Source organism: Pogoniulus pusillus, chromosome 7 (assembly GCF_015220805.1).
Source record: "Pogoniulus pusillus isolate bPogPus1 chromosome 7, bPogPus1.pri, whole genome shotgun sequence".
Lineage (NCBI taxonomy): Eukaryota > Metazoa > Chordata > Aves > Piciformes > Lybiidae > Pogoniulus > Pogoniulus pusillus.
Window position 1 is genome coordinate 19,773,907 of NC_087270.1, and position 12,916 is coordinate 19,786,822.

The following is a 12,916-nucleotide window of genomic DNA, read 5'->3' on the forward strand; positions in this document are numbered from 1 at the left end:
GCTAACATTGTGAAAGTCTATTTTGATATGATCTTTGAGTTTGCTTTCCATAACATGGCCACGGTTTAGCCCCAGATAGAAATTAAGGACCACATAGCTTCTTGCTCACTCCCTCACCTCAGTGGGATAGGAGAGAGAAACAAACCAAAAAAAAAAAGGAAAGTAGAAAACATGAATTGAGATAAAGGTAGTTTAACAGGACACCAAAGGAAAAGAAAATAATAATATTACAAAACAAGTGATGCACAATATAATCACATACCACTGGCTGACTGATTCTTGGCCAGTCTCTGACCCACAGCGATCCCTAGTGAACTCCTCCCAGTTTACATATTAAGCATGATGTCATAGGGTAAGGAACACCATGGGTCAGTTGTCCTGATTATGTTTCCCCTCTATGCTCCTTGTGTACACCCAACTTCTGCTGGCAGGGCAGTGTGAGCAGCTGAGAAGTTGACTTACTGTGAAAACTGCATATCAATAGCTAAAACATCAGTGTCATGAACATCATTCCCACCCAGATCCTAAACACAACACTGAAACAGCTCCTAGGAAGAAAATTAAATTTACTCCAGATGAAACCAGGACAAATACCTATATAATCTTGAAACACAAGAACACCTGCTGTTACTCTATATTGTATACAACTGTTCAGCAGGGAGGAATAACTTCCAATGAAAGCCATTTCATTTTGTCTGTTAAAGATACAGATTGAATTTCTCTTTTCTTTCTGTCTTAAATCTTTCCCAGTAAGATGGCATGCACTATTTAATTGTATCCTTATTTGTAAGGTCAGACCAGACTACAGCCAATACAAAAGTAGAGCATCTAGAGCATGGGGGAAACTTCTAACGTCTGTGCACAGGACAAGTATAAAGGGTATCTGTGTTTTCAATGTACTGGTAAAACAATCTAGTATTTTCACTTTTCATTCACCAAATGATAATGCTGGTCTGTATCCAGCACAACACATGGCACTTTAAGAGCCACGATAACCTGACTTGACACTGCAAAGGTTGTATTTACCAGTGTAATTACTGCCTTTCTTTTGGAGCTTGAGATGTAGCATCTTGTGCCAATGCAAGTTCCTTTGGATATAGATTGCGTCTGTCTGGTAATGCTGTTCGTGTTTGTTGGGCTGGTCGCTGTGACTAGCTGAGAATCCTAGTAGCAAGCACCATTCCAGCAGAGCATATCTGACCCCTTGTTTCCTCCAGTGAAGAGAAGGGATATCGTTAGTGCAGTTTATGTTGTATCCAAAGGTTGACCCACAATGGAGAAATATTCTGATACAATTACAGAATTGCATCACTTATTAATTAAATACCTCTTTAACATTAAACATTGGAAAATGCAAGCTGATGTGCTTTATCAGCTCTACTCAATTGATATCACTGTATTGGACCTCCCTCTGTCACTAATGGAGTATTGCTTATGCAACATCTCACCTACCATCTACAGTACTCTTTCACAGAATTAGAGAAGGACAGGTTGGAAGAGACTCCAAGGATCATCTGATCCAATCTTTGAAGGTGATATTCTGGTTGAAATTAGATGGCCCAGCACACTGTCAAGCTGAGTCTTAAAACTGTCCTGTGCATGGGAATCCACTACTTCCCTTGGGAGAGCATTCCAATGTCTAACTATTTTCATGGTGAAAATTTTTCTTCTTGAGTCTAATCAGCCTCCACAGGAGTAACTTGTACCCTTGTATTTTCCACATGATCCCTCATTAAAAAGGAGTCTCCATTCTCCTGATAGCCACCTTTTATGTACTGGTACATGGTAACAAGGCCTCCCCTAAGTCTTCTCAAGGCTGAACAAACTCAGTCTGTAACTAAAATAATTTAACCCTAAGGTTCATCTTTAAAATCCTTGCCATTCACATTTTGGCTTTGCAAACTAAACCCCCACTGATTCCGGTTTGTATTTCAGTATTTGCAGGCAATAACAATACACAGTATCGTCTGCATTCACTGCTAAGATTAGTAAGTAATAAATAGGAAATGGTCACTTTCAGAATGTCTCATTCTTCACCATCACAAAACCAATAAAAAGAGGTCCTAACTATGCTGTCCCTCTCTTGTTTGTCTAATAGATGCTGGAGCAGAATAATCTGTAGTTAGTCAGGTCTTTCTTGTTTGTGAAAACAGAAAACATGATGCAACCCAATAAAACCCAATTTAACTCCACCTCAGCAGTGCCAGCTTTATCCCTGGAAGAGTCAGGGACAATTTCCTGGTGCCTTGAAATGCCTGCCTTGCAAAGCATGATCTGCTTCTTTCTTGTACGTTTATAAATCTCCTTCTAAGTTAGCCTGTGACTATAGTATAGCTGGCTTCAAGCTTCTATTTCAGACTTCATCTTCTCTTTGTGCTTTGTGCGTGTTTGTATATCGTTGAGCTTTACTACTGGACACTGGCTATGTGCAGAGTCGACACATACCCTTGTGTATCTCAGGATCTACAAATACCATCTTCAAACAGTACATGCAGAGTCAGCTTTCACCTACGTGAGGCTCTACGGAGCCAGATTTTCTGCCCGTGTTACCTAATTTATTAGAAGCACAAAGAGAATCCAGCTCAATGTACAGCCAGTGTGCACAATGAACACAGAGGTGTTTGCAAAGCTCTACTGGAGTTGTTTCAGGTCTGTAAGAACCCAGGCAGGCATTGTGCAAAGTTACATCACCACTGTTCTTTAATGTCCATGTAATCTAATCTTTTTCCAGAAGCCACATGATCCTTGCTCCTTATCTCCCTGGCTATTGGAGAGTCACTTGCCTTCAGAGTATTTTTGACATTCTGCTTCCAAGTGAATAACGTTCTTACTTTGGATATTTAATGAGAAAACAGTGAAAATATGACCCCACTGTAATCACTGAGTTAGTGCTGTTGTTGAAACTGTGCTACTGACATTTTTATTTGACTTTTTTAATGAGCTTTCCTCCACAATGAAAGTAAGATCATTTTCCTGACTCATCATTCTTGTCAAGGCATCCTAGCCAAGCTTCTGCTTTCATCCATTCATCTGGCTTTTGTCCATCACAGTAAACGCAGATTTCTTGTTCTCATCAATTGTAATTCACTTTGCTTATGTTATTGTGGCATCCATTTTTACAGCACAAGTGAGATGAGATATTCACTTCTTTAACTATTTTCTTCTGGTCTCTGCTTACAGCCATATTTTAGGGGAAATACTCTGTCAGAATCCACAGAGGACTCTCTTTTCTTCCCACAGATCATCCTGTAAGAGTTCCTTCTGCACTGGTACCTGCAATGCACAGCCAGGCAACCAAAGACTAGAGAGCTGGCAAGTCGAGATGTTTCATTACTGTTCGTAGTTATTTGTTATCTCAGTCTCTTAATACCACTCTTTTGTTTGTTGCCATCTGTATTTTGTCATCCTCCATCGTGAGTTCAGCAGGACTTCAACTGGCTTTTGTTGGATAGCTGGAGACTCCAGGCACTAAGCTAAGCAGTGTGATAAAGATGTTTCTGCAGTGTTGTCTTATTTATATTGGACTGTAGAGAGGGAGGAGATTTATCAGTTCTGAAGAGTGGCATAGTTTTTACTTTCCAAAGCAGAAAAAGATGAAGAACACTTTTGCAGTTTTGTTTGTCTATCCATAGAAATCATAACTAAGGATTTTGTATGCATACACAGGCATCCAAGAGGAGAAGAAAAAAAGGAAAGGAATAATTTTGTTGTCACCAGTTTTTATTTTCATATTCAGAGAGAACTGAAGAATGCCTAAAATGTTTGTACAGTATTTCCCAAAAAGGAAAAATAAATGCTGTTGTGTTCATTGCTCAAAAGTTGTTGTTGTTATGGAAAAAGAAAACTTTTTCCCAAAGCAACTGCTTTGCAACTTTACCAGCAGCAATGTTAGCATTAGTTATAGCTGTTTTGCATCCTTGTTTTCATTTGTGTTATCCCACATACATGCAGTACAAGTGGAAGACTTTTATTAGAAGTTAATATGGTACAGCTTAACAAAACACTTCCTGCTTGTTCTTTTGTATGTCTTCTGTCCCTAGAATTAATAACTCTTACAGTTTAATAAGATTTAAAATTCCCTGTGCTTATTTCTGCAGGCACCTTAGACAAACATATAGAACTAGAGAAGCTTGTGGCTAAGTTCCTTGGCGTGGAAGACGCTATGGTGTTTGGCATGGGCTTTGCAACTAACTCAATGAATATTCCAGCCCTCGTTGGAAAGGTGAGTACTTCCTTAAGGAACACACAGAATAATTATTGATTAATTGCTTTAACAACTGTTGCAGTATTCTGGACATGCAATAGGTGGAAAGGCTTGATCGAGGAACAAAGCATGCTATCAGGAAGGCATAAGTCATAAAGCTGATGATGACCTTGTGACCTTCAATTTGCTCCTTCGTCATTTTTTCTAGCTCTGGGTGTTGCTATGACATATCTAACATCTATTTAAGGATAAGTGATATGGTTGTTTATCTTCTCCATAAAAAGTAAACAGATGTTACATCCCACGTCTCAGGTGATGTGGGATGAAATATTAGGGCTATTTACAGAGGTATTTCCCAGCTGCCTGTAGTGAAAGGTGATGATCAGGCTATCTTTTACAGCACTTTCAGAAAAGAGAAAGCACAGCATTTAGCATTCCAGATGAACAAATCTCCAGCTATCTCTCAAAAGAAAACTGGCAGCAAATTCAAGTCTGAAGTTGAGGCAAAAGTTGAGTTCTTACTTGATCTTGAAGGGACTTTATCTCCAGTTTAGGTATCTAACAGAAAGACATGAAAATCCATCACCTTACTAATCACAGCTCCTGAATTAACAAGCACATACACTGTGCTGCTACCTGGGAAAGTCAATCACTTCTCTTTAGTTCAGACACATGTGAAATGCTAAAAGCAATGAGCGTGTCATGCAAGTGTAAAGCAGTATTTCCCTCTTGATGAAGAGAGAATAAACTCACTGCGTGGTGCATGATCAAGATTTGTTCTGAAGCACCTTTGTAGAGGTGAAGTCACTTCTTCAGTCACTGCCAAAGATGAATGCAGCTATTGCAAGAGATTTCTAAAATACATGTATGCAATGGCTGAGCAGGGAGCATTGCTTTAGCTACCCGGAACATGGACCTAAGTCTGCAGCAGTGCTGGAAAAGTAGTCCAGTAATTTCAAAGGGAAAAATACAGAGAATTAATAAAGTTAAATTTCTGAAACTGTAGACATGCATGACAGTATAAGATCCTTGTCCCTTGCTTCGGTGTAAAATTATTTCCCTCACTTAGCTAGCCTCATACGGAGACTTGGGCCTCTGACAGAAATTGGGTATTTAGATATAAGTGAAAAAGTAAAGGTATTACTGTAGGTATTATATACAATATAACTACAAAAAATACTGTATATATTAACATTCTACAGACTATGTTTTACATACACATAACAGATATTATATAATTGCCCTATGCTGGGAAGATTTATTCCTGATTTTTTTCTCTGTAGTTAAGCCTAGCAGCTACATTTTCTTGTCAAGATGCATCTGTTCTTACTGTTAGTTCTGCATACCAGTCTTTAGGCAGATTTGTGTGGGTATCTCTTAGTTTAGGCATAATTGATGTTTCCAAACCAAGTATTTACTTGTCTTGCTCTTTGAATAGTAAAACCACAGGACAGGATGTGTAATAAAATCAGAGATAAAGTAGAGTTCCAGCTGTGAATTTTAGCTCCTGTTTAATACAAAAAATTATTTCTCCTGCATGTCTGTATTAGTTTCTAAAAAGAAAATGAGTTTTCATCTGAGTTAGCTAAGGAAAAATATACTGCAGTAGAACCGAATATGCCTGTACCAGAGGAAGACTGTGACACACCTAATGGAGGCAGGATTTACAAGGCATCCATCTGCCCTGATTCTGCAGTCCAAAGTGCTGATGTCAGTCCAGCCTCAGTATCACTCCTCCTCACATTACTGTCAAGTAGTCTTTACACCTGAGGTGTTGACAGCATTTTCCTTGCAACACAAAATCTGTAGAGAGGGGATAAAGGGAGAACATCATTTGATTTTGCGATAAAGCAATCTCTGCTGGATTTGTTCACTACTTTCCAGTTATAGGAGATACTTGGCCCCTTTTTACTACCTGGGAATACCCGAGAATATCATCTCACTGTTTCTGCTTGCTTTGCAGTACATCCTGACACCCTCACAAAAGTGGCAGAGAATCCAGTTTGTGTTGTATACTTACAGCTATATTGATGCTATGTTATATCATAGAAACATGTATGCTGAGGCATGCATGCATGGCTTCCCAATTCATGCTTATTGCACTCCTTCTCTGCAGGGCTGCCTCATTTTAAGTGATGAGTTGAACCACACTTCTCTTGTTCTTGGTGCAAGGCTTTCAGGTGCTACTATTAGAATCTTCAAGCATAACAGTGAGTATTGAAGTTGGAAATACTTAGAGTTGTTCACATCTCAGTGGCAAGAATGCTTACTTTCAGTGCTTGCTTTTCTGTCAATTCCCAGATAATACTTTTGTCCAGGCAAAAGGATTAGCTGTTCAATATTATGAGTCGTTTCTGACAGTGAAGAATTAGTAGCATAATAACTGCTGCTGTGCATGATTTGGATCATCAGGTTGGACCTTAATATCAAAATTCAGAGCTTTAATCTCACTGTTGTCTTTCTGATGTGCTATCAGAAAGGCCTTATTGATACTGTCACTATAGTCAAAATAGTACAAGCATGCTTACAAAACCATACTCCATGTTTTCTGACCATCTTCAGCAGGCTCAGTGCAACCAGAGCTACACTAATCTGGTGTTACTTTGAAACATAACTTTGATTTCCAAGGGGACTATACCAAAGATGCAGGTGATTATACCAAGACCATCACCCCAGATACTCTTTCAGATATAATTTCAGTATAGAAATCGCAAATGAACGTTTCAGTCATCTTCTGAAGTGCTCATGTTTTTTAACTTTTTTAATTAATGTTGCTGTGGTGACTGGCAGAGACACTATGATGGGCTTCTATAACAAGAGCTTGTGCTTCTCCCCTAATCCCCACTGCAGTTGTCCTTTCAATCGCTATTGTTGCCACCAGGCAGTGTTTGCAGCAGAGGTTAAGAAGCGAGAGAAGTGGTGAGGTATGAGAAAAGAGGTCTGATCACATTTATTAATAGCTAATGCAATCCCTTCTCTTAATAAAGTGTTGTGCTCAGCCCTGAGGTGAGCAAAGGTACATTAAACTTCATATGTAAAAGGCCTAAGGATCTGTTGGAATGAAAAGCACACTACTACTAATTTAGGTGTTGTTATAATTAATATATATTCATAATTTGGGCAAGAAGCCATTTCTGAAGATCATTCAATAATTGAAGATCATCTGAACTCAAATGTTTTCATAGAAGTAGCCTGCAGCATGTCCCCATTTGGCTTCCTTCTGCCAGTCTGAGAGTGATAGACATGGTTGCTGTAACCTTTTTTCAATTCCTTATCTCATCAAAGGCATTTGCACCACGTCTTGCAAGATGACCTCTCACTACCCAAATCCAAATGTTCCCAGCCTCTCCACCCATCTATGCCATGTGCAGCCCAGCCACCTTGTGTCACTTCCCACAGCATTTCAAAGAACATTCCAATTTAAGGAGTGTATTACTCTGAAGTGCTAGGGAAGCAGTGAAGGCATCACTTTGAGCTGTCATTCTTGCTTCAAGGAATTTAGTTTCTAACCATCCCCTAATATTTCATTCCACTTCCAAGAATCATGGAGTCATAACTGATACCTAACCAGCTTCTGCCTGAGTTTACAGTAATTTAAAGCCAATGTTATTTTGCAAAGAATGTGGGAAAATAAAAATAATAGTGACTTTTCCAAAAAGCACAAATTCATCACTGGAAAAAAGCAGACAGTCCATTTTAGGATCTCAGCAAACATCAGTGGAAGCACATCCATGCTGTTTTGGGAAAAACTCTCTGCTTCCTAGATTAGAGCTCAAATTTCCCTAAGTTAGTTTTCTATGCCACTGCTCAGACCTTATTTTCAAAATAAAACTATGAGGACTTCTACAAATACTGCTTAGAATTTGAATGTCAGTGTTTATCTTCACACTTTTGCAGGACTCAAGTCTTAATCTCAGTTGCATTTAGAGAGCACTTCATGTGAAGCATCTTCACATATTCACACTCTCTCAGCCCACTGTGAGCATTTTGGTTCCATGGTTAGAACGTTCTTTCCTTAGTCATACCCACAAGTTACATATCACCAACAGCTTTTAAAATTGTGTGTGTAGAAATGTATGTGTGCCTTTTGTTTAGGAGAAAGTAGGATGTGTACTGAGGGAGGATAGCAGTGGAAAGCATAATCCAGCAGCGCTGCCTTTGTGGGATGCACAGGTTCACCCTAAAACACATAAACAATATTGTTCTCTGTGGAACTGTCAGAGAGTAGTATAATACAAGTCGGCACAGCAAATTCACTAAGGACACACATAACCAAAACTTACAGCCTGTGTTGTGAGGGTTCTTTTCAATTAGGCAGACATCTGTTTGGTTTGTTAGGTCAATGTTTCTTATGCTCCTGGATTATCTTTTTGCCATTCACATACGTGCCCAAAGTGACAATCTGTTAGTGCTGTCATTGTCATGCTTATGAAATGGGAATATTAAGCCATTATCCATTATATCCTGCTTGATGCAAAAGAAAGGTTCCTTATGCTGTATTGGCTCTCTGGATGAAGAGAAACTTTGCACCTTAAGCTACCCCTTAAAAATCTTTAATAAGCATTAATTTTAGCAGTGTGTGGTAATGTGTTTTGTTTTACTTCTTTTAATCCTCGTCTATATTCTAGCAGAAAAAGGCAATACCCTCCACCTCTTCTTTCAAAGGACAGACAGCTGAGGTGTGTCATAACACAAAAGAAAATCAGTGATCCTTTAGAGGCTGATGAGCATTAACTGAATGATATTATTGTGTCAAAGGTTTGGCTGAGGCCCTTTGACGAACAGTTGTAGCCATTCTCCAGCAAAGTGCAGAAATAAAGAATAAATCTGAGTCCTATCCCAAAGATGATCAGGACTTAATGTGCATTTCAGTCTTAATTGTAAGTGCAGAGCCAAGTTGCCTGCTTGCATGAGATGGCTCACTCCCTTTGGAACTGTTCCAAGTTACACATGCATACTGTTTGACCCAGTATTGGCCAATGCTACAAACAATAGAAGAGACACCAGGTGGTCCCATCACTAGCACCTGAGATGGCTTTCTGTGCAGGAGCATCATAATAAAGTCAAATCAGGCAGCAGATTTTGATGCTGTCTTTTGCTACTAAAATGCAGCTTGAGAAAGGAGACTCTTCTTTGTGCTTCTTGGTGCTTACCTCAGCCTCTTTTGCAATACTGTGTAATATCCTTGATAAAACTGCCTAGAACATATTTACTTTGGCTCTGGCTTTCTAGGTTGCATGCAAGTAGAAGAGGTGGGATAATTGTGAGGTGTAAATGTTTGCTTCAGTGATTATAAATAGTTATCAAAATGGGGAGGAATAGTCGTATAACAATTAGTGAAGCAATGGTATATTGTCTGAATATTCTACCAAAAAAATATGCATGAAAGAGTGTTAGTGACACCCCTTTCTAACAAGCTTGGCATTGTAAATCTTTGTCCCCCTTTTTTTTTATCAATGCTAGAGAAAAAATAATTTAAAAAACATGTTGGAAAATTTGTTCTTTGATAGAAATATTTCACAGAATAGAGACCAAAACTTGTCATTTTGAGCTTGCTGCTGAAACACATCTTTCAAAGATGGTACTGTAGCTAATTCTGTAGAGGGGTCTTATCTTATTTCAAAGCATTTAATCTGTAATACTGAATCTGTTTGTTGTTACACTAAATAATCATCCTTATTTCATTAGTAAGCCAAGAAGTAATCTATTGCCTTAATTATGTATAATATACTTCTTGTTCTTACAGAAGTTAGTGCTATTCCAATAAGTGGGTAGCTGTTCTAAGCATTACATTTTTCACAAACATTCTCAATAGTATTCCTGGAACAGATAAAATTTAGACCTCCATTCTTCTCCTAAGTAAAATAAAAGGCATTTGGAAGTTTGTTTATTTTCCACAAAAGCATTACAAATACGAATGAGAAGATTTCCAAGTTTTAAGATTAATAATAGAACAAAAACATTCTGTGGGCCTGTGAGCCTGTTTGTATTTTGACATGGGAATGTGCCCTGCATCCTGCCTTCCAGTAAGGAATCCCTTCTTTGTGAACAGAGAGAAGTTGAGAGGCCTGGGCTGACGGAAATGCAGAGGCACACACCTATGGATCATTTATGTGAGAGAAATTCAGGAGAGTACTCCACTTCATCCCTATAACTGAAAACCACTAAAGAGGGCATTCCCTTCCTGTCAGCTCTCAGCACTCTTGCTAGTCTTCACCCTGCCAAAGTCATAGAAGCACACTGCATGGCACTTGGCCTTTAAGGGACTTTTTGTGTTCCAGAGACTCGTGAGTTTTTTGCAGATGCTAGCAGCAAAGCTCAGCTCCCCAGAGCTCCTGATCTGAGGAATGAGAGTAGGGGATTGTTCAAATTATTTTATTTTAGGATATGAGCAGTCCTAAATTTATGCAATAGTGGGTTTTGTGGGCTAAAATCATTCTGACCTGCCCATAAAGCATCTGTCTTTTGTCTCCCCTGTGGGCACCACTCATTTCCCAGGAAGCTAGGGGGGGGAAAGCTGTGTTTCTAAACTTAAATGTAGCCAACAGAAAGGTCCAACAACGGGAATGCAGTGGGATGAAGGTGGGAGACTAAAAACTCTCCCCACCTCTGTGACAATAGAGGCCTGGCTTTGGTTCGTTTTGTGCCAAAAGGTGTTTGACATTGTCTTTACCAGACCTAGGATCCAGGGAGTCTTTTCAACCCTTCAGCTTTTTCTGGGCTACACTTGGATGTTTTTTATTTCCTGGCCCAGGGAAAGAAATACTTATTACCTGCTCTTTTTAACTTCTAAGACAATCTTTTATTCATATCATATATTTTAAAGCACTTTCAGAACCTCTGACATTTATCTTGGTTAAATGTTAGCCAAAATCCCTTGACCCTTCCAATGAAACTTGAAAAGCAAAACCAAATAGTTAACCATTAATCAGCATGTGATTTTTATCGTGTGGGTTTTGTCACAGCAGCTCTGGGTCTTATTCTGGTATCGAGACAGTCTATGTTCATCCAGTGGACCAGTGAGTGTGTTACTGGCACACCCAAGAGCATTCTGTATAAAAAGGTCACATACAGGGCTTAGGTTTTGTGTATTCTTTTTAATCCTACTATGTTTTTTCCATGAGTCATGTTTTTAAGCTTATATTTGCACCCTATGGGAATGTCATGGCCACATACAGAAATCAAACCATGAAGAAAAAAACATATTTCCCATTCTCTTCACTGCAAGGGCACTTCAACATGTGACCAGAACAAGTGATACTACATATGAGGAGGGTAGGAAATTGCAACGCACAAACTAGCAACTTGGTTAGATGAAAATCTGGCCTCTAGCCCAGTGCCTGAATCCACACCTGAAATGAGAATCACGGTACTGTGTTTCTAGCTCCTCCTTGCACAACTTTTCAGAGTGTTGTGAAAGCATTAATGGATTTTTTTTTTTCTTTTTTGGTTCTCACAAATCAGGTGGTTGATGACAGAAGCATGTTATGCAGGTGTGAGCTGTTCAGGTTTCCATTCAAAATACAATTTCCTGCTTGGACAACAGTTGTGAATTTATGTTAATGCAACTCTGCCATTTCTCAGTCTACTCAAGCAAATTAATGCTTTGCAGTTCAGGTTTCGTGAGGACTCCTTAAAGAGGAAACACAGCTTGGAGGAGTTGTACTTAACACTGGAAGAACTTTTAGGCAGCAGAAGCCTGTCACGTCTGAATGTAAATATATTCTTTAGAAAAAAATAAGGGGGGGAGGAAGAAGTAAAAGGGAAAAAAAGGGGGGAAACGTGGAAACCTGTGAGTGAGTTTAAGAAAACAAGCAAAGAGATAAATGAACAGGTTAAAATAAGGGAAAATCTCTGGTTGCAAAACCCAAATTATTTGCAGTGGCTTAATACAAGGTAATTCCTTTTTTTTATTATTATTCCAAAGGTCTAAGTGGCCTTTGAATTTGAGAAGGGAGAAGTGTTAACAGTTAATGCAGAGTAGAATGAAAGGCACATAACCCTCTGAGGTTATGTTCTCCTTAGAGCCTTTGGCCACTATCAGAGATGAAACGATTGCAGATAAGTGGACCACAGACTAATCCAGTTTGGTGTGTCTTTCTCTGTGACACATACAGACGCTGCCACAGAGAGGAGACAGGTATATCCTGCTCTTAGCATGCTGTGTCTGCACTTGCCCCCTCTGATTTGCCACGTCTGACATGCCAAGCATGAACAGGGATCTTTTCTGAGCAAGTGCTCTGCACTTTCGCAGAAATACAAATCCACTGAGAGGCAGAGAGAGGAGTCTCAAACTGCCACTGTGGCTGCAATAATCACCACTCCCACCACCTTATTCCAAACTAAAATACTCAAAGCTGTGATTTCAGAGAAGTGACTTTAAAGACATTTTTGCTGTTTAGAGCTGAACTAGCCACCAGGGATTTTTCAAAGACTAATTTTCACTTGAATGAAAACCTCCTTCTTCAGTCTTACTGTTTAGGTCAACAAACCACTTGCAGTGGCTTCCCTTTGTTGCTTCAGGGATCTGCAAGGAGGGACAGCACTGGAGCTAGCCACCTGAAACACCCGTGAAAGGACAGTGATCAGAAGAGGTGGAAGAGCAAGAGAGGAAAAGGCAGATGCTGCAACAGGGAGAGGTGGTTGCATGGGAGGCTGAGAAGAGACAGATAGCCACAGACTCTTCATGAACTTGCATGAAAGCCCAAAATG

The 12,916-nt window shown here is 39.4% G+C and overlaps 1 protein-coding gene across 2 annotated transcripts in view; it reads left to right on the forward strand.

Annotated features, from left to right (window-relative positions):
* SPTLC3 (serine palmitoyltransferase long chain base subunit 3) overlaps nucleotides 1-12,916 on the forward strand; it is a 91,043-nt gene that overhangs the window by 44,693 nt on the left and 33,434 nt on the right. For both annotated transcript variants that reach the window (XM_064146781.1, XM_064146782.1), the window contains 2 exons: nucleotides 4,098-4,222; nucleotides 6,321-6,414. In XM_064146781.1, the coding sequence (XP_064002851.1) occupies nucleotides 4,098-4,222; nucleotides 6,321-6,414 (219 nt within the window). The remainder of the gene's footprint in view (nucleotides 1-4,097; nucleotides 4,223-6,320; nucleotides 6,415-12,916) is intronic.